The sequence below is a fragment of the Danio rerio genome, chromosome 12 (assembly GCF_049306965.1).
Source record: "Danio rerio strain Tuebingen ecotype United States chromosome 12, GRCz12tu, whole genome shotgun sequence".
Lineage (NCBI taxonomy): Eukaryota > Metazoa > Chordata > Actinopteri > Cypriniformes > Danionidae > Danio > Danio rerio.
In genome coordinates this window covers 22242501-22268318 of record NC_133187.1, presented here as the reverse complement: position 1 = coordinate 22268318, position 25818 = coordinate 22242501, and the positions used below count along the sequence as shown (strand labels likewise).

Here is a 25818-nt window from a genome sequence, read left to right as displayed (position 1 = left end):
TTCTCACTTAGGCTGCAACCCCCTACAGATGTTGTGAATCCCATATTTCTATGAAATTCACAATGGACACAGTGATTGGTTAAAGTTCGGCTCCATGTAAAGTCAATGGAGACTTTGGGACGTCCTAGCTCCCCTGGGGTACAACATTTACCGCCTTTCGGGGTGTGGTTTGAAGCCTCCTATAACCCTCTCGAGATGTCGCGAATCCCATGTCTCTACGATATTCACTGTTGGCGCTACGGCGATTTCCGGGAATAGTATCTACGAGTGTCTAGAAAATGAATGGGAGTCAATGGGCCAATGTAAGTCAATGGGAGCACTTTGGGACGTCCTAGAGCCCCAGGGGTGCAACTTATACCCCCTTGCGGGGTATGTTCTCGCTTAGGCTGCAACCCCCTACAGATGCTGTGAATCCCATATTTCTATGAATTTCACACTTGGCGCTATAATCTGTCAAAGTTGGGCGTAATGTTGAGTCAATGCGTTTTGGGGGGTGGTTTTGGGGCCCCTGCGGGGCCCCAAAACCACCCACCCCTTACAAAAGTCATAGCACACCATTCCCGATAAAGCCGCACGATTTGAGCCCACTTTCAAGGGTCTGGGACGAAAGCTGCGGGACTAGTTACGCGCCGAAAAAGTGTACGGAAGAAGAAGAAGAAGAAGAAGGAAGAAGAAGAATAATAAACCACAATAGTAAGAATGGACTTTGCCTATGGCAAACCCCATTAATAATAATAATAATAAGTATGGAGAATAACAATAGTGGACTTTGCCTAAGGGCAAACCCCACTAATAATAAACCAGGCACAATAGTAAGAATGGACTTTGCCTATGGCAAACCCCATTAATAACAAACGCCAGGCGGTCATTGTAGTGTTTGCGAGGTATTAGATACAGTGAGTTTATCTTGAGTGAGTTTTTGACTGTAGTAACGTTAAGTTACTGAAAAAAACATAACTTTAACTTCGTGTAACTACATCAATGAATTCTCTATTTCAGCACAACACTGAGATGAAGGCGAAGTCATCATGAAAAGTTAAACGTTGAACGTTAAGGTAAGCTCTGGTCTTCAAATAGTCATTATGACTAAGCTAACAATATGGTTACATTTTTTTAATTGTAAGTTATTTATTTAAACTAAACTCCTAATAAAACAAGTCTTAACTGTTTAATAAATATTATAAAATAAATATTTCTTACTGCAATGCTTTATTTGTGTTTGATGCAAACCATAAATTTATTTTTTATAAAGTAATAGTCAGACTTTTTATAGCAGATTACTCGCATTCAAGCACATTCAGGGCAGTATGATAATGAGAAATGTTATTCATTGTTAGGATTATTGTCATCATCTTCATCATTAATATTTTATAATTAATAGACATTTGTTTTGGAGTAATTGCACAAATATTATTGAGTCATCACAGGATTAGTTAGATAGTTGTTTCTGGTTTTTGTTAGTCCTAATTGATGTTGTTTTCAAATGCAATATACCCGTTAATATACAATTTGCAGTGGTCTCATTCATTTTTGGTGGGTGCTCCTTCATTTTTTCTGATGCTCCTAAATATTTTAAGTTGGGAGCACCGGTGCCACCAAGTAAAACTTAATTTCGAGCCCTGACATGCGGAATTTATCAGCACAGTTCAGCAAGGTTGTCTTATGCCTCGTTTCCACTGACTGGTACAGTACGGTTCGGGTCGGTACGGGTCACCTTTATTAGGCTTGCGTTTCCACCACAAAGGGTACCTTTTTGGTGGGCGTGGTGTATGACAAAGTTTAACTCGACGCCATGCTCGCTCGAATAAATGTCTACAGTAAAGCTGTACGGGTCATTCATATATCATAATGAGCAACACTTCTCATAAAACAGATGCTTTATACACATAAATACTTGTTTATAAATGTTTATTACTAACTTTATTATGAACATGATTTGATTATAACTGCAGATCAATGACAGTCCGAAATAGGCTACTGTAACGTCTGTAATTATATAAAATAAATGCAACGTATGAACACATACAGCCCCTTACAGTCACCAATATATTATTAATTATATTTAACTCTATTAACATTTAGTATTTATTTGAGTTTAAACACACGCAATATAGCCCACAGTTAGCGCAAACCTCTCATCTGTGTCTGTAATATTCACCAGCACATGTAAGCTCTGTTAGAGAGTAATTTTGCCATTCCCAGTTCATAATAATCTAAAAGACGAAGTAAACATGGCAGTTTGTTCATGATTCAGGTTGCTAAAAGAATTTGACGGCTTCTCTTTTTTTTTTCCGTGTTTCACTCCCGCTTCACTCTAGGCTTGTCTTTTTTTTCTGAATGGATCAGATGACGGAGACACTTCAATAATTACTCTCACGTTATTATCATCAGCTCAAGAAGTTTGTTATATCAAATATAGAAGCGATCGCAAGCTCCCGGAAGAAAGCGAATACTGCTCGCACTTTTAGACGGGCTCATAAAACAACAACAGGACACGGCAGATTTTTTATGTGTATCTGTTCATTGAGATGACGACAAGGTTTGTCTGAGCCCGGGTCATCCCATTATTATACGCTTATATATTTTCATGTAATGTCTCGGCTTTGTATTAAAAAAAAAACATGGCGGTTCTATTGTTTACGTTCCATGTAGCTCCACAAGCTCGTGATGTATCTCTGTAACCAATCAGCGTTCAGCTGCACGTGTAGCTCTACCTTTTGCTACCCTTTGTCCCGTTTGGTACCCTTTCGAAAGGGTGCCGAAAAAGTGATACGGTTTGGTTCGGTACGCGTTTTGACAGTGGAATTGGCCATAAAAGCGTACCGAACCGTACCATATCAATCAGTGGAAAAGGGCCATTACCATGCCAAGAATTCCGAGCCGAGAAATCTTTGTAATCGTGCCGTGCCGTTCCAGGCTGAGTGGAGAAACAACCGTAACTGCACCGAACTGTTCTTGGAAGACCGACTATTGACAGATAACATGACATGACATTAATGACATTAATTAAAAAATATGGACTAAGGCACACTATAACACCTTGATTAATCCCTCTGCTTTACTTAAATATGTTATCTGCAATATGCTAATTCTATTTGAAAATATAGTACATTTATGCCACTACAGTTGCAGCTCGTGCAAGTCATACAGGAAGTAATTTTTTTAAAAAGTTATTAAAAAAGGTAGTAACAGGTATTAAATTCAACTCAAGTTCTGTATATGCCCTGCCAACCTCTCTCCCTGGACTTGCAGTCTGGGCCCCAGAGGCCCACTTGCCTTCCAAATAAGGGGTCCCTGACCCCAGCAAGCTACCCAGAGGCCAACTTCTCTCCCTGGACTTTCAGTGTTGGCCCCAGAGGGCCCCTTACCCTCCACCTAAGGGGTCCCTGTCCCCAGCAAGCTACCCATGGGCCACCCTTTATCCCAGGACTTGCAGTCTGGGCCAAAGAGGGCCCTTTAACCTCCACCTAAAGGGTCCCTGCCTCAAGCAAGCTACCCAGGGGCCAACCTCTCTCCCAAGACTTGCAGTCTTGGCCCCAAAGGGCCCCTTGCCCTCCTCCTAAAGGGTCCCTGCCCCCATCAAGCGACCCATAGGTAATCCTTTATTCCTGGACTTGCAGTCTGGGCCCCAGAGGGCCCCTTGCCTCCACCTAAAAGGTCACTGTTCCCAGCAAGCTACCCAGGGGCCACCCTTTATCCCAGGACTTGCAGTCTGGGCCCCTTGCCTTCACCTAAAGGGTCCCTGCCCCCAGCAAGCTACCCAGCGGACGACCTCTCTCCCAAGACTTCCAGTCTGGGCCCCTTGCCCTCCACCTAAAGGGGTCCTGCCCACAGCATACTACCCAGGGGCCAACCTCTCTCTTCCAGGACTTGCAGTCTGGGCCACAGAGGGCCCCTTGCCCTCCACCTAAAGTGTCCTTGCCCCCAGCAAGCTACCCATGGGCCACCCTTTATCCCTGGACTTGCAGTCTGGGCCCCAGAGGGTCCCTTGCCCTCCACCTAAGGGGTCCCTGCCCACAGCAAGCTACCCATGGGTCACCCTAAATACCAGGACTTGCAGTCTGCGCCCCATAGGGCCCCTTGCCCTTTCCCTAAAGGGTCCTTGCCCACAGCAAGCTACCCAGGGGCCAACCTCTCTCCCAGGACTTGCAGTCTGGGCCACAGATAATCCCTTGCCCTCCACCTCCCTGCCTCCAGCAAGCTACCCAAGGGCCAACCACTCTTACAGGACTTGCAGTGTGGGCCACATAGGGTACCTTGCCCTCCACCTTAAAAGTCCCTGCTCCCAGCAAGCTACCCATGGGCCAACCTCTCTCCCAGGACTTGCAGTCTGGGCCCCATAGGGCCCCTTGCCCTCCAACTAAAGGGTCCCTGCCCCCAGCAAGCTACCCATGGGCCACCCTTTATCCCAAGACTTGCATTCATGGCCCAGAGTGTCCCTTGCCCTCCACCTAAGGGGTCCCTGCCCACTGCAAGCTACCCATGAGCGACCCTTTATACCAGGATTTGAAGTCTGGTTCACATAGGGCCCCCTGTCCTTCACCTAAAGGGTTCTTGCCCACAGCAAGGTATGCAGGGGCCAATCTTTCTCCCAGGACTTACAGTCTGGGCCACATAGGGTCCCTTGCCCTCCACCTAAAGGGTCCCTGTCCCCAGCAAGCTACTCAAGGGGCCACCCTTTATCCCAGGACTTGCAGTCTGGCCCTCCACTTTAATGGGCCTTGCCCCCAGGAAGCTACCCATGGGCCACCCTTTATCCCTGGACTTGCAGTCTGGGCCCCAGAGGGCCCCTTGCCCTCCACCTAAAAGGTCCCTGCCCCCAGCAAGCTACCTATGGGCCAACCTCTCTCCCAGGACTTGCAGTCTGGACCCCATAGGGCCCCTTGCCCTCCACCTAAAGGGTTCCTGCCCCCAGCAAGCTACCCAAGGGCCAACCTCTTTCCCAGGACTTACAGTCTGGCCCCCATAGGGCGCCTTGCCCTCCACCTAAGGGGTCCCTGCCCCCAGTAAGCTACCCAGAGGCCACCCTTTATCCCAGGACTTGCAGTCTGGGCCCCAGAGGGCCCCTTGCCTTCCACCTAAAGGGTCCCTGCCCCCAGGAAGCTACCCATGGGCCACCCTTTATTCCTGGACTTGCAATCTGGGTCTCAGAGGGCCCTTTGCCCTCCATCTAAAGGGTACCTGTCCCCAGCAAGCTACCCATGGGCCACACTTTATCCCAGGACTTTTTAGAGTAGTGTTTAAAATCTGTCATTTTACTTTAACTTAAAGAGCCCATATTATGGGTTTTTGAAAATTACCCTCCATGTAGTGTGTAACACAGCTCTAAGTAAAGTGAAGTATCCAGCTAAGGCTTAAATCTGTAAGAGTACAGTGTTTAAAACGGTTGATTCATCTATAAAAGAGTCGACTCATAGTGCTTCAAACGAGTCGCCTTGATACCGAGTCATTAGGTGTTTCGCCATGACGTACGAACGAAACCAAGTTATTCTGGTGCACGCGCAAACCCGGGAGATTTCAAACCTGAGGCCCCGCCCTCTGACGCAGAAACGCAGACACACACACACACCCACAAACACACGCACACAAACATGCCGGTCGATTGAATTCACACTGCAGATGGATATTATCGAATCTCTACCCAAAGATGAAACCTCAGCATAATAACCAAGCAGTTGGAAACTACTGGAAACTTCTGCAAACTACATGCTACAAAGAATACTTCATCAGCGTTTGTTAAAGGAAGGATCAGTAAAGAGTAACTTACTGCTGGACATGTCAGGATGGGTTTCTTCCTCCATTTCTCAAGTGTAAGTATGTGCGATTAAAGTTGCCTCGTTGACTCTAGCTTGCAAATGTATTTAGTTGTGATTTATTACTTGTAACCACGTGTAATGCATCAGGTTAACTGGCTATATTCTCTTATCGCGTGCAAAGCCACGTTAAAAATGCGACGCGTGCTGCTTTGTTTACGGAGCTCCGTGGTAGAGGTCTGCATTCCCGCCGCAGGACCTGACCAGATTTCTGCGGCGCGGGAGTCATACGGGAGTCGCTGGAATAATTAGGTAAAAATAAATGCAGATTAAAAGACCATGAAAGTGTTTTTTGACCTTGCATGCATATTAGACTGTTGTTGGAGACCCTTACAACCAAGGTATGACCCTATTTCATGTATAATATGGGCTCTTTTATTATAATTTGCCTAAAGTATTGTACTTCGCTACATTTTAAATCTGCGTTACTGAGTAAAAAATAAATATATAAAGAAATGCAACAGAAAAAGAAAAAGGAAATCTCGCCCTGAAATCACGTCACTGCAGCTGCAGAGTGATAAAAATCTGCGGGAAAACTTGTCTGTTCACTGTTGCTGGAGTTGGATTTATCGCCGGAGTTTTGTGCATTGTGGTTACCATGACAGCCTAAAGCCTTAAACTGACACTTCTGTCACTTACTCACCCTTTGCTTGTAATAGGGTATATGCCGAGCTAGTGCTGTTCCCATGCTGATACACTTCCGGTGACCTGTTATTGTGAACTTTTTTCCATTTTATACGATTCCTTATACAGAATCGATGTTGTAATGTCATTAAAATACATTCAGTTAAATAAACTTTAGCATTTATTTGGTTGCTCAAACGTAAAACGAGACAAAAAGCTGTTTACTCGCACGCGCCCGTCAGAATCGGCAGGCTAACGCAGAAGCTCCATTGAATATACTGGGGTAAAATAAATGCTCATATTAAAAAGATATGGCGGGGGGAAATGTAATTTAATGCAGTGCTTCTTGTACAATCTGAGAACCACTTTAAATCGGATATCACTCAGCTAGTGGAGATCGCTCATTTTTAAAGAAAACAGACCTTAAATTGGCATTCAATTCGCCGGAAGTGCTTAACCCAGGTTACTGGCAAATTAAAAGTCCTATTAGCATGCTTCGGCATATACCCCATAGGCCTAAACATGTTTGATTCTCCTTCCTATGTTGAACACAAAAGATGTTTGTAAGAATGCTGGAAAGCTGTATCCATTGATTTCCACAGGATTTATTTCCCGCTATAAAAGTTGTTACACCAAGTTGTTGTGATTGATGCAACTGCGTCTAAATCCCTTCACTGCACTTGATCCGCAATATAAAGATCATTACTATGCGGAAATAAAGCAGCGCACAGTGCCGCGCACATAAAATGATAAAGACCGCGAGGGATGCGGAGAGACCTTTTTTTCCCCCATCGCAAGCGTGTGCGCAGCGCATAGCACAGAAGCAACTCGCAGACGTTTGCCTACAGGCTGCATTAGCAGCGCGCACCTTATCTCTGTCTGTTCTAGTTACCTATCTATCTTTCTATTTTTCTTTTCATCTGCACCAGGGCCCGCACTAACTTTATCACGTTTAGTGTTTCCTTAACCTGCAACTATATTTATTTGACAAATAATATATCATGAAGAACTGTACTGTATGCTTCTCAAGCTTTATGAGAAGTGTCATTCATGTCTTTTCAGGTGATCTCAGATGACAGTCACCAGTTTTATCATGTCATTTAGTTTTTGATTGTTAGCATGTTGTAGGCCTTTGTAATAATAATTATACAATATAGTTATAATGACACATATACATGATCAAACTAGTGTGTCTAAACTAGTTTTAAATTAGTTTGTTTTTGTAGTTTGGGCCAAAACAAATGTTTGTTGCATTTTTAATAGTTCAAGTTTATTTAATTGCCTATATAAAAATCAGTGGATATTATCGATGCATTTATTGCATAAAATAAAATTGCTATCTTTTACTGTAATAAGTCCGCATCCCCAGAAGTGATTAAGGTTACACAGTCATAGCCATACATGCGAAGCTATTTATATGTTTATGGAAAAAGTGAAGCACTATGAATATATATTTAAAATAAAATATCAGATCTCTGTGTGGTGCACTGGCTGATGTCAGACTCCTTGTGCAAACAAAAATCTTTTAGAAAAATTACAATTAATAGCAAAATGTATTCGAAAACATAGACATACTATTGAAAATTCATACATAGTTCATAAGAGTCAAACTTCTGTGGTTATTTTGGTTAAAGTAACCTAAAAGTGATACAAAAGTAGTGTAATGCATTTCTGAGATATTAATATAGTATTGTAAACAAATTCCAAAAAAAAAAAAAATGACAGAAATCTTTAATATATATAATGTATTACATTTTGGAAGTACCTGTAACTTGCCCAACTGTGTTCGTAACATTGCTAATGTTCGTTAGCACAAAGATTAGATATTAACAGGGATGCGGAGCAAAATTGTTTATGCACAACGGGCTATATGCACAGCTAGAGTTTTAAAGCCAACGATAAACCTCCGGTGATAGCTTAACGTGAGTATTTTAAATTTAACCAGGTTGTTTTAACAGCATCAATGTTGTAATGTAATTACAATACATTCAGTTAAATAGACTTAAGCATTCATTTAGTTGTTCAAGTGTAAAATTAGATGAATGATGGTGTAAGCACTAGCACTATACTGCTGCTAATCTTTATTGTACTCTATTTGTACTGTGTTTATACTTTATTGTATTGCAATTTTTCAATTGTGTTTTATTTGACCGCAGTTATACTTCTATATACTGCTGTTGTACTGCAGTTTTACTTTAGTTATTTTTGTAAGGGTTTGTTTAAATGCTCCAGCACATATTAACTCACTGAGAAGTTGATAGAAATATGGTGAACTCATTCATGCTGAGCACTGTATGACAAAGGGTCAGACTATATCTGTAGGTTTTTGAAGTAATTAGCATTTCCTTTAATGAAGTTTAATGCTTAATGTGGCTCAATGCATCAAAACTGTTTTTAAAAGACCAAACTTAGTGTAACCAGACATCTCTAGTTCATCTGACTCCGTCCTATGACTCCATCCTCTTTTGTTCCAGCGACCCCAATCAAGAAAGTCAGATATGCCAGTGAAAGCAAAACTCCAGCAATCGACAGAAAGGAAGAACAAACACTTGGAGAAACCAGACTCAGCACGGCCAACAAACAGCAGTTTTCCACTGGCCGAATAAAATGAGCAGAGCTGCAGTTTGGCCATGAGAGAGCATCCATTGGTATTATTGTCAGTGAAATAACATTTTAGATGTCTCTATTTAGATTTGCTCAGTAAAATATATTTTATAGATATCTTTAATCACAACATATATATTGCTTGAACATGATCTTTACTTTACTGATTTTCAGCATCAAAGTAAAATCACTCATTTTGACTCATACAGTGTATTTTTGGCTACTGCAAGACTGATGAACTGCAGGTACCATTTGACTAGATATCTGTCAGTAGTGATACACAAATAAATAAGGAGGACGTATAGATCACTTCATTTATTTTGAGCACTATTGCTTTCCTTATTCCTTTACATTCAGACATTTAAATTGAGGACAGAGATGTATTTAAAAGTTATTGCTGTTACTTCTAAAAGATGCTGTAATGGAATTGACTGATGTCTTGTGTTTCTATCAATACTGATTGAACATGTTTCTCTTTTATCTATTATTTTTGTAGATTTTGTCTTGATGTTGCTGGACAATGAAGAACAGATGGGAACTGGACAGATTGTTATGGCAGTAACTGAACAGAACAGCTGCTTCTGCAAGCGACAGCCCAAATCAGACTGAGATCATCATGAGACTGTTCTTCCAGGCCTGAACCCAGAGCTGCTTGTGTTCCCAATGTATGACCTATGCTGTGTATCTGCTTGGCATCTAAACAGTAGACTTGATGAATTCAAGAACTTTTCTTGGAGCCGTATACACGAAAGCTGTCAAACACAGTCCAGTTACTCAAGTCTAAACTGCTGATTTAAACTCAGATTGTCAAAGTTTGAACAGTCTCAAAGGGTGGTCTGCAATCTTGACTGTACCAGGGGGGAAATGTGTTGTATTAGTATATGATATTGTAGTAAAAAACAACATATTGTCTAACAGTAAAACCTTCTCTGTGGTTCTATTTGGCTAAACAGGCTCCACAAACTAGTGTTAAATCAAAGTAAACATAGTATATGGCACTACTGATTTGTCAAATAAATTTCTTCAGCTACTAATGAATAATCTGTCTTCTTTTACTCAGCCCTTACTATGAGTTTCTTCTGTTATACACAAAAGAAGATATTTTGAAAAATGCTGGAAACCTGTAACTATTGACTTCCATTGTATTTGTTTTTCTACTGTAGACATCAATGGTTACAGATTTTCAGATTTGTATCTTCTTCAGTGTTCAACAGAGGAAAGAACCTCGTAGGTTTAGAAGCACTTGAGTAGAATGTTGAGGGAGAACTGTCTCTTTAATCGAGTAAGGAGTCATTTACAAAACTGACAGAAATGATGATCAGAGCTTCAGTTTGATTCACAGGATTTTATTTGAATTATTAACAATATACAAAAGCAATTCATCACAAAACAATTCAAAGAACAATTCATTACAAAACAATCATGAACACTTAATTATAAAACAATCAGTCTCTCTTATGACAGAACACCAGATTCATTTATGAGGTAGAAAATAGTTGAGCAGATCTTTGATGACACTTTAGAGGAGAAAACTGTGACAGCACTGGATTTCCTGATGGAGTTGTATCATTAATTCAGTTCAATTCGTCTTCATTTCTATATCAAAGCAGCTTAACATAGAAGTAAATTGAAACGGTGTCAGTCCAGTTTTCACAGTTCCAAACACTGAAGAGCAAATCCATGGATGCGCAGCTCCACAAGTCCCAACCAAGCAAGCCAGCGGCGACAGCGGCGAGGAACAAAACTTCACCGATTGACAAAAGTGAAGGAAAAAACCTCGAGAGAAACCAGGCTCAGTTGGGTACGACCATTTCTCCTCTGGCCAAAGGTCTTGTGCAGAGCTGCGGTCACGGCACCATTAATTACCATTATTGTCATTAATTACTCACCTCATGTCCTTAGTTATTTTCATGTTTAGTTCATATTGAGAACACAAATTAAAACATTTGAAATTAAATCTGAGAGCTCTCTGACCCTCAAACCGCACATTCAGAAGAGCCCAGTGCACTGTATGTGTGTCGCACTGCTGACGTTTAACTCACAGGCCTGCGCGACTTCCTCTCATTTAAACAAAGCGTGGGCACATCTGAGGTAAACGTCAGCAGTGGACACACATACAGTGCAGGACAGAGCTCTAATGGTTTGATGATTTGATTTAATCTCAGATATTTTAATTTGTTTTCTGAAGATGAGGAAAGGTGTCAGGGGTTTGGAGCTACAGCTGTAATTTTGAAGCAAAACTTCAATGCAGAAAGAAAAATACAAAAATAATGAAACAGAAATAAGGACTTCAGAAGTGCTGTACTGCACTGTGTGTGTGTCGCACTGCTGATGTTTAACCCAGAGGCCTGCGCGACTTCCTCTCATTTAAACAAAGCGTGGGCACATCTGAGGTAAACGTCAGCAGTGGACACACATACTGTACAGTGCAGGACAGAGCTCTCATCAACACACGTCATGAACTGACACTGAAGAAAAGTAGGGGTTTGGATTGACATGAGGGAGTAATTAATAACTTTAACAGTCTTGTGAAATTTCTGGAAATGCTGCTCTCCTCTTTCTTGCTTCTTTAATGTTTTCTAAAATGAAGAAAAACAGAAATAACACAAAGTTATTTAAGCAGTGATATGAAGGGCTGTCAAATAAGACTTGTGACTCTAAAAGAGCAGAAGAGAAAACAGGAATAGCATGAAGCAAAGAAAGAAATGAAGATGTACATTTGTGCTCGGTGTATTCCTCTACCTCCTCTTGTCTTACAGCTCCACAGGATCTGGGGTCGTTGGATTGAACCATTGGTGCTTTTCTACCTGATGTAACATCAGCCGTTTAACTGGATCACGGACTAAACACTGGGAAATCAGGTCCTGGCATTCTGAAAAGTGACACAGAGAGTGTGAAATATGTCTGCATACTCAAGATCCATGAACGTGTTTAAATCTTACTACATCAAATTACAAAACATCCACAATTAAATAACGTTAATATCTACAGTAACCATTATATTTAATCCTTTTTTACTCGTGACTGACATATTTTATTCTGTCACTGAGGCTGAGATTGTTCAGAGGTGTCCGCTTACCTGTAGATAACCTGGAGTGCATCGTAATGGAGCCAAACATTGTTGATTGTCTGTCATAAAAAGCCATTCGTCCGTGCATTATTTCATAGAGCACGAGGCCTATCGTCCAGACGTATGCTGGGTTAGCATGGAATGCGCGACGACTATAAACCTCAGGTGGCGTGTAAAATCCAGCTCCTGTAAGAGAGACGTTTTCAGAATTCAGTCATTTCACAAGACAACAGTGTGAGCAAAGAAACAAACACAAAATGCCAACTCACCTCGATATTGATCGCTGTTGAAAGGCTTGTGGGTAATTGGCTGAGCACAACCAAAGTCGATCAATTTGAGCTGTAATCGGGGTTTAGTCACCAGGATGTTCTGTGTGTGTATATCGCCATGGAAAACTCCACGCTCAGCGCAGAACATTATAGCTTGGATCAACTGACGCATTAACCAGCGTGCTCGGATTTCTTCAAGCTCAAAGATATCTGTGATGTACTCAAACAAGGTCTTGCATGACTTTGCGTACTCCAGAATGAGAACGAAGTTGTCCTCATTCTCAACCCAGTTGTATAATTCAATGATGTTTGGACATTGTGGAGCATTCATCAACTTAAGCATCATTGCCACTTCCGCAAGCACAGGTGTGGAATAACCATCCTAGAAAAAAAAACAGATTTCAAAGATATTACCAAAGCAGAAAGACATAAAGGACAATTAAGTACAATACAATAAGTACAATAATTATTCAACTTACTATGTTGAGATAACGTTCGTCTTCTTTCTTGTTGATAAACTTCAGTGCAACCTGCGGAGAAAAAACAACAAATTAAATTTAAACCAACAAATTATTAATAATAAATAATCAGGAGGAAAATTTTGACTGAATTTAAAAACTAGTTCTCTACCTTTTCACGTTTACGACGTTTGTTTGATGCCACAAACACCTGGCCAAAAGCTCCTTCTCCAATCAAGTTTTCTACTTCAAAATGAGACAGATCAAATCCTGAAACAGAAAAAAGCAGAGAGATTTACTTGGATTGTTTGGTATAAAACAGATCAAATAAATGACTAATAAATCCTTTAAATCTGAATCTAATGCAATGAGCTGAAAGCAGTAACTTCCATCAGAATTGCAGGAGTAAATTGATTACTAATTTATAATAATTATGAATTACAGAAAATAGAAGGAAATGATGACTTACTACAAAGGGGCCCAGAAGCCTCTTTAGGCTCCTCAGGAGCCGGGCCTGGCAGACATACTGACTCAGGGTCAGCGGGTTCAGCGATTTCAGGCATAATTTCAACAGGCACTGCCTCAAGGTCCGCTTCATCCTCCAGCTCTGGCTCCGACTCTGGCCTGAGCTTGGGCTCATACTCTGTTGCTGACTTCGGCTCGGGCTTGGGCTCGGGCACGGGCTCTGACTCTGGCTCTGATTCTGATTCTGGCTCTGGCTCTGGCTCTGGCTCTGGCTCTGGCTCTGGCTCTGGCTCTGACTCTGGCTCTGGCTCTGGCTCTGGCTCTGGCTCTGACTCTGGCCTGAGCTTGGGCTCATACTCTGGTGCTGACTTGGGCTTGGGCTTGGGCTTGGGCTCGGGCACGGGCTCGGGCACGGGCACGGACTCTGGCTTTGACTCTGACTCTGGCTCTGGCTCTGGCTCTGACTCTGACTCTGGCTCTGGCTCTGGCTCTGACTCGGGCTCTGACTCTGGCTCGGGCTCTGGCTCAGGTTGTGGTGTAAGATGCTGGACTATATCTGTGTCACAGCACAGGAAAGGGCGCGTTGCAGCCTTCCATACTCTCTTAAAGAAAGCAGAGACTCTTTTCCTTTTCCTTTCTTTCTTGGGTTTTTCTAAAATGAAGAAAACAATCAGAAACATCTCCATGAACAGACCTGCAGCTACTAAATAATAAACAACCAATAGTACAACAAATGACACTGTCAGATTTACAAGCTAAAAACAACAAAGCATAAAAATAACAGATGGCAGAAATAAAATGAACCAAATTTAGGGTAACTCACCATCAGTCCCATCAATTTTAGAGGGGTCTTGAACAGACGGAGGCGACTCAGGACAGGCCGAATCTGCATCCGTCATTTTCTTAATATTGGTGAGGCCATGGACACTGATTGGCTGAGGATCTTCCCAGATCTGGCCTGGGAGACACACCAGCTCAGTGTCAACATGACCTGTGAGGGCCGTTGAGGACTCAGGACGGGCCGGATCTACTGTTTGCTTGATCCTGGAGGGGCCCGGAACACTCAACGGCTGAGGATCATCACAGATCTGAACTGGCGGACGCATCTGCTCAGGGTCAACATGATCTGCGACGGTCGTTGGCTTGATCCTGGATGGTCCTGGAACAGCCAACGACTCCAGACGGTCGCAGACCTGGACTGGCAGACGCATCGGCTCAGAGTCAACATGACCTGTGAGGGCCGTTGAGGACTCAAGACGGGCCGGATCTGCATTCGGCACATCTGCTGTTTGCTTGATGCTGGAGGGGCCCGGAACACTCAACGGCTGAGGATCTTCACAGACCTGGCCTGGCTGCCACGCTGGCTCAAGGTCTGCATGTGCTGCGACAGTCCTGGAGGGACCTGGAACAGGCAGATGCTCGAAATCGTCGATATCCGACTGTGGTTCAAAGGGAACCACTCTATTCCGGTCACAGCAATGGAAAGGGCGTTTTGCAGCCTTCCATGCTCTCTTAAAGAAAGCAGAGGCTTTATTCCCTTTCCTCCCTTTCTCTGGGTTTTCTAAAGTAAAGAAAACGAACAGGGAAATATTAGAAAACTCTTTAACCACAGGTTTAAAATAGACAAACTGCTGAAAATTATACAAAAGACATAAGACATACAAAAGACAATCACACAAAAGAAACAACAATAATAAATGTACAATTATAGTAGAAAATGTTTGAAAACTAAAATTAATTATGTGGAACTGCAAATCATTTCTATGATGTAAAATGACAAACACGAGCTGACAAATAGTCGGTAAGTCATAAGTCCATATTAGACACCAGGAAAAATCCTATAAGCAACTGTTTAGCAAAAATAAACATTTCACTCCTGCTCACACAAAATGCAAACTATTATAATAACTGATTTTGAGGCAGTATTCTGAGTTTTACCAGTTATAGTTTGAGCTATTTAACAATCACCATCACAATGTTTAATCAAATTTATGTGGCCTTTTATTTTTTGTCAGTGGGTGCTACATATACATTCTTTCTCAAACACCACTTCTCCACCACAAAAAAACTAATGAAACTAATTCAACAATTTTTAGCTCTCCATTAGCAATCGTCAAACTCAAAGAGAACAATTTCTCTCGCTCTGGAGCTTCAGTTAATAAATCTGTGAGTAAATTACAACTTTAAACATTTAACAATCGGTCTTAGAAATACAAATGAAAAAAGAAGTCTTGCTCCAGAACTTCAGTTACAGAAACAGTGCTCTAGACATTTATTAATTCATCCGTTCTTGAACAAATAAAGACTTAAATATAATACTCTCACTCAGTTTGCTAAAATATAACAAATATTCCTCCACACTATCAAAAATAAGAAAATTACTGTGCAAGTTTACACATAGGATATAAATTAAAGTATTATTAAAATGATTTTATTAGAAACGTTAACTAGGCACAATTTATGTTGAGTGGAAATTAAAAAAACCTAAAAAGCCAGAATGTCAATACATAAAATAACAGCAGGGCTCAATCACAAAGTCATAAAATATACAATATCAGAACTACACAAAACAATTACAAACAGGAGAGGTTGAATATTTGCCTATTAAGTCGGTAAGTCGCCTTATATGGCGATTTATTATGATTATTGTTGTTATTATTATACTTTTTATTAAATAATACGTGGAAATACACCGTTTTTGTAAACTCTCATCTCACCTGTTGGGCTTCTCATCATGGTAGGAGGTGTAGGAGAAGCCATCGTGTCACTCTGATGATTATCGTTGACAAATACAGGATTAATCAAATTAAGTCGAGTAAATAACGCAGCTGACATGTTATTTGCCATTTGAGGTGCAAAACAAGTCGCTAAAGTCATTAAATCAATGTTTAACCTTACTGTACTCCTTCGTTTGTAACTCTGAGGAATTTCTAAACTGCATTCTTTTCTATGACGTAACGGCATTCTATTTATGTCATCATCGATGAGGTGAGATGTGCGGGTTGATCCAAGATGGCGCTCTGCTCGGTCAAGTTTTGTTGAGCTCCACATCTCAGTTGCTTTTCTTGTAAGATAATAAAAATTTATAACACATAATGTGTGACATATACCGCGATGAAAGCTTCAGCAATTACTGTCAAATTCTATCAGCATAAACTGCAGCTGTACGAGCAGCACCAGCGAAGATACATTCAGTATCTTTTACCAATAAAGTATACAAACATGTATTAAATGTATTTATCAATACATTTACAAACATGTATTAAAGTTTTATATCACAGTCAATAATAAGTGGACATTTGAGCTTTACACGTAAAAGGTTGAATAAGAAATATGAAGGGTTGGGCTAAAATAGTCTAAATTATTAGTCCACAAGAAAAAAAAAAGATTGATTAGGCAAATAACAAACTGGACCGCACAAATAACCTCACTAGAAATTGGCCATCGGAATAATAAAACAATAACAACAATAATAATTATAGTAATGTCCTTCCCTTTTTTATTATTGTCTTGAAAATAAGTAAAATTCACTAATAATAACAATCATTATATTATCGCTAAAATATGATCATTATAAGTGGATTTGACTCATTATATAAAACTCTATTTAAAACGTGTTGATTTATGGACTGCTTTCGGTGCTGGAGACTTTAATCATCGTTTTGTGTTAAACAACAGCTGCCATTTGATATAAATTAAACATTTTAATTTAATCATTTTTGAGTATTAAAAAATAAAAACGAATTAAGTGAAATTAAATGATAATAAAACGAAAAAATACTTAATAAAAAATAAATTAAATTAAAGTAAAAACTATGAATGAGGAGAAAATGCTTCATTGTAGCCTAAAGATCGTGTGGTTGAACAGGACTAGTTGGCTTTTTTTGGCAGATGAAGGAAAGTGAGAACACATGTTTTATGCTTTTAGTAAATGTGTCTTGATTTATTTTGCACCTTACGTGTGTTTGGCTGTAAAAGCGCACCTACAGGTGTTTCTCTGAACAGGCGCAGGTCAGATTTTCTCCAGGTCATCATTTATTTAATTTAATTTAATTTAGTGTAAAAAATACATTAATTAGACCTGTCCAGTGTCGTCTGGAGTGTGTCCCAGACCGCAATCTGAAATGGTTTGAGCGACTGGATTAATATCAGATCAGAATAAAGCGAATGAAGTGAGCAGATGTGCTGTGACAGTTGACGGCTGAGGACACCGCTTGGTAGTAAAGCCTTTATCGGACAGTTATTTTCCAAAATTGTGGCACAGCAGTCAAAAAATAAATAAAAAAGGCAGGTCATGTACGAGACAAATCAATAACGGCAAATATACAGGATGACCCGGCTAATGCGGCCAGCCTAGAACATGAACGGGACAGATTCTCATCTGTGAAGAAGTAACGCCAGCCTTACCCTGTTTGCCAGTCTTTTTGAACATATGTTCAATATTTTGCGCCAATGACGCTGTTGCCTGCTTTCTCTTCGTCTCTCTTGCTCTTTTCGACCCATAATAACGTTATTCCCTACGGATGTCGCATCAAAGATTCAAATGTCAGTTAAACTTACCGCTCAGTTATGTCACGTGACTCGCGTCACTTTAACGTGGCTTTGAGGCTCCATGGGATTCAAATTACTGGCCATAGTCATGTAAAAATTATATTTATTACAAAACAATAATAAAAAACACCAAATAATAAGACAAATTCTGGACCTTTTGGCCGTCATTTGAACCACCCAGAGAGCCTCTGGTTACATGGAGAGCACCTATAATTATTATTCATGTTTAAAATGCGTTAAAAGACAAAACGGAATGAAAAAAATTTGTTCTAATTAAAAAGCTCTTTTAATAAAATTAAATAACTATATACAGTATAATCAATTACTTTCCAGAGGCCAATCAGCTTTCAGTAAACTTCCTCGCATCATCACCATTATTAGTGGGAGAGAAATCTTTACATTTATCCAAAGTCTCGCAGAAATACAACTAAAATAAAGTTTTAAAAACAACACTAAACAAACGAGCTCATCTATAAATGTACCATAATGAAGAAGTGGACAATGATGGTATCAAAATCAAATCAAATCAAATAACTTTTATCGTCACATCATCAGCAGCACGTGTGCTGAATGAAAAGCTTAGGTGCTGGCTCCAGACAAATTACAAATAGTGAAAATACAAAAACGAGCAAAAAACGGACAGTGCAGAATACAAATAGTGCAAATAAAGACAGTGCAAAATCCAACGACAATGTAAATTAAAAAAGGTGTCCACATAGTTGTAGGCAGTGTTTCAAGTAGGATTGGCTAAAGTGCAGTGCGTGCTACATATTGATGGTGTGCAGTGAGGGTATGGAAGAGTCTGTGTGTTAAGTGTTCATCAGCCTGATTGCCTGAGGGAAGAAGCTTTCCTTCAGCCGGCTGGTGCGTGATCGGATGCTGTGGAACCGTCTGCCTGAGGGTAGCAGAGAGAAAATTCTATGGCTTGGGTGGCTGGAGTCACTGATAATTCTCTTGGCTTTCCTCTTGCACCGCCTGGTGTACAGTATATCTCCTGAAGGCGAAGCTCACCTCCTATTACGCATCCTCCTATTATTCTCCATTCGTGAAATCTACAGGCATCATGAACTGCTTTCAGGACAGATTATTATGAGAAACATATTTATTATTATTTACGCTAAATATGAGATTGACGATTCATGCTAAAGCAGGGCATTAGGAAAGGTCATGTGACTGACATTCCTGACGTCACTTCTCGCGTAAATGTTAGGCCCGTTGAGGGACGACTGCGTCAGTGCATATAAAAACAATCAAACCCATCGCAATCAGTTGGTTGAGAGACAAGGCGACTTTGTAGAACATTTCTGTGTGAATCCTGAGATTTCAGAATCTGTTTAAGGATTTCTGAGAGAAGACTAATTATAAAGACAACAACTTCTTTAATCAGTTTTTATTTCCGTTCTTGTTTTCTGATTATTTCCTTTAACATTTGTTTTGTTGAACTTTTTTCATTTTCACTTCGTTTTGTTTTTCTTTTTCCTTTAATTTACTTTGTTTTAAATGAATTTTCATATTTTATCTGTATTTTCTTGCTTTATTGCAGGTTGGAGGAGATTGTCCATGTCCCACATGGGAGAAGAAAGAGGAAGCGAGTGTTTTTAATTCATCATTAGTATGTCACTGTATGATGCTGTACGATGTTTTACTAATATAAAAAATATCATCGAAGTTCACATGAAACAAAAAATTTATTAAAAATGTTTTGATGTTTGTTTTTATTCTTTAAAACAATTATAATGATGGAAACTGCAGAGTTGCTCAATAAAAACTGCAAGTTCCTTCTGAAAGTGTGATAAAAGTGAGCAGGAAAAATGTTTCTGTGAGTGATTTATATCTGAGCCTCAAGCCGTTCCAGACCCAGGAGTGCTGCTTTCACCCAGACAACAGCTCTGGACACAGACACACGGGACGGCACCGCTGAGCCTCCTGGATATTTGGCTCCTCTGCCGTCACATTTGGCTGGTTCTGCATCACAGACCAGAGGAACAGCAAAAGCAAAAGGCAAAGCAGCAGTCAGCAAACATCGTCCACCTCCTCCCAGAGACAGACCAAACGCTCTCACAGAGGTCAGCACAGCTCAAGTCATCCAGATCTTATGGCTCAGTTAGGAAATGATTTGTCATTGAAGACACTGCAGCATGTTTTCTCTTCTTCATTTCTTGTGCTCTTCTGTGTTGCAGACTTGTACCTGAAGGGCCTGTTGCTGGGACGAAGTGGATTCGGCTCTGTGTTTGCTGGGATCCGCAGGTCTGATGGACTGCCAGTAAGAGATTTTCTTCCCTCCTTCATTCAGACTTGCTTTAGAAATGTTGCTGTCAGTAAATGTCATGTGTCTCAATCAGGCAGGTGTGATTTACTTTGCTTTTTCTGTCTGCAGGTGGCCATCAAGTTCATGTAGCAGGACCGGACCCCCGAGAGACTGAAAGTTGTATGTTTTGGTGTGAATCTGTGGTGTTTGCCGTGTTTGATTCAGTGCTGGATATAATGGAGGGTTTGTCCTGCAGGACGGTCAGGGTCTGCTGCCGCTAGAGGTGGCACTGATGACCCGCGTCATTTCATCTCCTGCCTGCCCCTGTGTCCTGCAGCTGCTGGACTGGTTTGACCTTTCCAGGCGCTACGTCCTGATCCTGGAGCGTCCGCCTCCTAGAGCGTCCGGCTCCTTGCCAAGATGTCCAGAGCTTCTGTGAAAAGAACGGCTGTCTGGACGAGCGTACGGCCAAGAAAGTGCTGGTGCAGCTGATCGCGGCATTGTAACACTGCAAGAGCAGCTGTGTCCTGCACCGGGACATCAAGCTAGAGAACCTGCTGATCTCCACAGAGTCCCCGGACATCAAGCTGCTGGACTTCGGCAATGGAGATCTGCTGAAGCGCTCGGCCTACAAATACTTTACAGGTGGGTTTGAGTTACAGAAGGAAATGTTCTGTTGATGTTTGTGAACATCTGCTGATCAACTAAACAGAATTTGTCGAGAATTTTGAGCAGATGTTTGTGGTCTTCTGTCCTTCAGGCACTCCTGGATATGCTCTTCCTCCTTAGTGGTTTCGCAGACATCGCTACAATGCCACTCCAGCTACAGTCTGGTCAGTAGGAGTGACGCTCCTGTAACCAAACCAAGTATGGTAGTATTAAAACACAAATTCTTACTAGACAAAATAAGGTATTTATTTTGGGCCATAATAATCAAGCAAAATTCAAACAAAATATTAAAATTCCACAGAAGGGAAGCAGCAGGTAGAGAATAAAATGTTCATAATATGTAGATTATTAGCAGACTGCATAACATGATTGTTTAAGGCTACTAAAATGACAATCACTAGGCATTTAACAAAGGGGTATCAACCGTAATTGTGCAACACATCATCATTTTACATCAACCCAGAGTTGTAATACACCACACCGTAAATCTGATGAATATAATTGCATAAATAACACCAATAAATAGACACCACACAGCAATCAAAACATACTATCAATACCACTCCAGCTGAACATCATGCTGTCATCATTCAACATTTCATGTATAAGAAACGTGATCCTAGCCTGCGCTCATCCCTGTCACACGCACGCCCACACGCATTTTTTAAATTTAAATTATCCTTTATAGATAAAACTATTAGTTTTTAAAAGTTCTTTGACAAAAAAAGGAAAGAAATCGATACTCCCTCCAAGCCATTGAATATTGTAATAGAATGTTACAAAAGCTTTTTATTTCAGATAAATGCTGGTATTCTGATCTTTCAAATCATCAAAGAATCATTAAAAAACAACTCAAATGTTAATAAATATTGATCAAATTGATAATTTGACTGTTTTTGCTGTGTTTTGGAGTAAATGCAGATTTGGTAAGCAACGTCTTTAAAAGTGACGTCTTTAAAAAGTTGGTTAATAGATGAGTGATTTTTTGCTATAAAATTTGATTGTTAGTTTTAAAATCAAAGCAATTGCAAAATGATGAACTCCACACTCTCACTGAAGATGATTGGTAGTCTAGATGTTGAATATTAAAGCATATTGCTTTATTTTATTCTTTTTTTAGTAATGTATTCTGACGAATAATCATTTTAGACATTGCACATTTATCTGGCAATTATTCATGTTTTGTTCTATTTTGTAAATTAAATGTCAGTTTTAATTTAAAGTCAGCAATAAAAGTGCAAATAAAATCAAAACCAACCATGACTTTGTTAGCTCACATTGTCAGTTTTGTATTGAACAATTCATCTGTGCATGTTATCATGAAAGAAAATAGTTTGCTCTTGTAATCTAAAATTAAAATATGAAAATCCACTTCCTGTTTTTTTTTCACGTTTTATTCTCAGATTACCTGATTTTGAGGTATTGAGCGAGGTTAACATTCTTAAAGTTGCAGTAGGTGATTGTCTACAGAAGTGTCTTCACAGTCCATAAGGTATGATTCAAGTAAATGATCAAAATGTATTTAAATGTATTTTTATATTTTGGGTAAGGCATGAAACTAAAAAAATGTTCATCCAATAAATAGAGTCGGACCGACATCTGTCAATTCTGATTAGGCGAAACTGTCAACAAATGCAGATTTGAACAACTGCGCAGCCGTTTGTACGCATCTCCGCCGACCGCTGTTGGTGGCGCGCGTTTACGAGAGAGGGCGCGCACCCGATCGGTAAAAACCTGCTTAATCAAAACTTTTTAAAAACCTGAATCAATATTGGAGTTACCTTTGCACTCTGGAGAAAAGATGAAACAATAGCTGAAGGATTTCTCTTAGACAGTTAATATTTTGTTTTAAAACTATTTTAGCTTCATGCAAAGTTGATGTAATGTTAGATGTTGTTACAAATGGGTTATATCTACACAGAAGTGTTGTTCAGCTACTAAAATCTTCTGATAAAAGACTGATAAGACTATTTTCAGTTTCATAAGGGACCTTTTACAGCATCTATAATGTAGATTTTAATTAGTCTAACAACAAAAAACAAATAAATACCACTATTTCGCCTAGTCTCTTCCTATATTGTTTAACTCTAAATATTCACTCTGAAACAGCATGTCAGTTTGGCTTGCTCGCTGCCGGACAAGCACTAGTCGCTTTTAACACATGATAGAGGTTTCTTTTGCTGTGCTCGTATTTAAGGAGGTGTGGCTCTAGACGGCAGGGGAGGGAGTGTGATTTAGAGATTTATGCTAAGCTATTATTAGCATTGTGAAAGATCACCTACTACACCTTTAACCACTCTCTTTCAACTGTCCGTTTTGACAACAAACAGAAATGGTGAGCAGGAGGTGTCTGTTAGGCTGTAATAACTATTCTAAAACCATTTTCTGCTCTTTCTGAATGAACATCTACTTTACTGTATCCATTCCACTCGCAGTAGAAAAAACAAGCCATGCCCTCTGTTTTCTAATTTAATATTTTTCTTCTCTATGAACTGTCACAATACAAAAAAAGAGATAATAACACAGTTGCAGGTTCCGGCTCATGTGCACTTTCAACTTTTCTTTTTTTTTTTTGTGTTTAGTTTAAAATAACAAGATTTCAGACATGTTCATTTTAGTCAACCCAATAATAATGTTTCAGCTTTAGAGGAGTTAAGTAATCAATTTACCAACCTTTATTTTCAGTCACTATTACCTTTTCTGACAGTTGCCATTTTCTGGAAAAAATGCTCTAAATGACAGCTTGAAAATTTGAAGAAATGTTATCCAAATTTTGTAGAATAAAATGCATATTAACATTTTACTCAAACTCATGAATCTAAATAAACAGACTCTTAACTTTGGTCTCTTGTTTGTTTTTTGCCACAGTTGTATTTAAATGTGATAATTATTATAAATAAAGTCCATTCATTGTTATCATCATCATTAAAAATATAATCAAACCAAAATACTACAAGAAATGTAAAATAAAAAGAAATCATTAAAAAAACAAATGTTTTGGGTTAAAGGTGTACGAGTCACAAGCGAGTTGTTATTCCTTTATCAAACGACAAATTTATGCATAAATCATAAAATAATTTGACACTAATATAATCAAAAAGACAGAATTAATTAACCATGAATAATGTTACCACTGTGTGAACAATTTGTAAAAAATAATCCATAAAAATATATTGTATTTGATAAGAAAAACACAATCTCACTCAGTGTGCTACAGATTAACCACACTCTCTTTTAAGGGGTAACCTATGTAACCATCTTTTGACACCTTTAGGGATTCAATAGCACACAGGAACCTGATTTCCCAGTTCTTGGTTTGAGAAATATACTGAATGTTTAGGTGTGGTTGCTATTAATGCAGTAAAAACAAAAATCCTAAAATAAAATAATATAAAGCGGTTCCTCTAAAATGTGTCCTTATGCTACAGAGTATAAATAAATACCAGCAAATATGTTTCTGATTATTTAAAGTATTTATTAGAAGCTGAGATTAAATAAATGATAATAAAAGAAAAAAGATTCAACACTCTACCACAACCACAATTGTGTTATGAAAAACAAAAAAAATAATAATAAAAGAAAACAAAAAGTTGTGTGGAAATAAATAACAGTGTCCCTTTTATCTGAGAGAGATTTGGTTTTAACCTCACAATAGAATAACAGTACTTTAAATCTTTTAATTTACAAGTAGCACTTTTTTCTAGACAACTTGTGTGTACATAAATTAGTAATGAATTGGGATTTACTACAAATACAGGATTAATAAAACCGAAAGTCAAAAAACAATCCCATTTCCCACAATCAAATTGTCATCCGGTTCTTATGAACGATTCATGCCGATTAAAATCAACAGATTCAAACAAAAAGCGTTTAAATAGTCCCAAACAGTCAAAGTTTTACACCTCATAAGACACAAATGTCACTCTTATGTGTGTGTTTGTTATTTGTTGGGGCCCAGTATCATTAATGCACATATACGAAAAATGGCACTCACCCTTAAGTTATGAAAGCGATCATCGACAGGTCCCCTCGGCAGAAACCATGCCTTGATGACACTTAATTTATATCAGGAGCTGAAGATGATCGAAATAAACAAGCACAGAGAATTTACCTGGAAATACGTTTTAAGTAGGGGCGCTCAATCGGCAGCTGCTGTCACTCAAAAGATTCCCCGCCCACCGCGAGAGTAGCTATGTAGCCGTCCGTCTTCTGTATAACATCCAAACTTTGGTCCGAAACACAAACAGAGCTTTAAGTTAACTAACACTGTGACATTCTCGCTAGCATCGCTAAACGATGGTCAACTGGTTATATTCGAACAGCAGTTTTCCCGTGCTCTCTTCTAATTGGCCAGCGTAGCCCGTCAATCAACTTTAGAGAAGACAGACATTGGTTCACGCTATTATTAAAGATTAGTACAAAAATACATTTTCACCAAATATACAGATGAAAACAGATATAATCAAACTGTTTACATTATTATTATTATTACAAAAAAAGTTAGAAAATAAATGCAAACAAATTCTGTCTCAATATAGGTATTGTAAAACCGACTTATTTGGTTGCACACCAATATCTGTTTAATAAAACTGTTTTGATTAACGTAAATGTATGAGACTGTATGATGATTATTAATTTCAAAAGTTAAAAATGATAAAAAAAAACAGGGACAATATTTATGTATTTGTTTTGGTGAATAGGCCCTCTATTATTCTTAATAATCATTTAAGTATTTCCTGTATTTAATACAAAATTAAATAGCAAATTATCAAAATCTGCCCTGTCCTAAAACAGGGCTTGCGCTGCTCTATAATTAACTAAACGTTGATATCAATTATTGTGTACATTTAAATGAGCCTCGTCCCTCTGTTGCCACGGCAACCTGAGCTGGTCTACAAATCCACACAACTGTCCAGTTATCAATCCTGATCATTCTGGCTAACTTTCATCAGTTTGTCTACTTTGGGAAGTTGTTTTGCAGTTGTTTATGATGACGCTGCGGCGCTCAAGAAAGACCAGAACTCTACCTGCTCACCTCAAGGAGTTC

At 39.5% G+C, this 25818-nt stretch overlaps 1 protein-coding gene and 2 long non-coding RNA genes across 3 annotated transcripts in view; 2 read left to right on the top strand and 1 right to left on the bottom strand.

Moving 5' to 3' along the window:
• Positions 1-997: 997 nt before the first annotated feature.
• On the top strand, positions 998-10070 carry LOC141376794 (uncharacterized). Its single transcript, XR_012387987.1, has 3 exons — positions 998-1055; positions 8912-9097; positions 9538-10070. It is a non-coding gene; the product is annotated as an uncharacterized lncRNA (long non-coding RNA).
• A 1689-nt stretch (positions 10071-11759) lies between these two features.
• Positions 11760-20087, bottom strand: LOC137496866 (uncharacterized). The gene is made up of 9 exons (XM_068224859.2): positions 18451-20087; positions 16021-18189; positions 14127-14864; positions 13308-13955; positions 13011-13108; positions 12860-12910; positions 12381-12762; positions 12121-12297; positions 11760-11913 (listed from the first exon to the last, which is right to left on the bottom strand). The coding sequence occupies exons 2-9, from the start codon at positions 16352-16354 to the stop codon at positions 11795-11797; spliced, it is 2547 nt and encodes an 848-aa protein (XP_068080960.2). The 5' UTR covers positions 16355-18189; positions 18451-20087; the 3' UTR covers positions 11760-11794.
• LOC141376795 (uncharacterized) overlaps positions 16280-25818 on the top strand; it is a 14374-nt gene continuing 4835 nt past the window's right edge. Inside the window, exons 1-5 of the long non-coding RNA XR_012387988.1 lie at positions 16280-16370; positions 19398-19920; positions 20035-20117; positions 20232-20282; positions 20359-20747. This is a non-coding gene — a long non-coding RNA (uncharacterized lncRNA). The remainder of the gene's footprint in view (positions 16371-19397; positions 19921-20034; positions 20118-20231; positions 20283-20358; positions 20748-25818) is intronic.

Coding starts and splice junctions, on each gene's coding strand:
- LOC137496866 (XM_068224859.2), bottom strand. CDS start 16,354: ATGTGGAGCTCAACAAAACTTGACCGAGCAGAGCGCCATCTTGGATCA. Junction 13,956..14,126: donor TAAAATTGATGGGACTGATG/GTGAGTTACCCT, acceptor TCTTCATTTTAG/AAAAACCCAAGAAAGAAAGG. Junction 12,911..13,010: donor AACGTCGTAAACGTGAAAAG/GTAGAGAACTAG, acceptor TTTTCTCCGCAG/GTTGCACTGAAGTTTATCAA.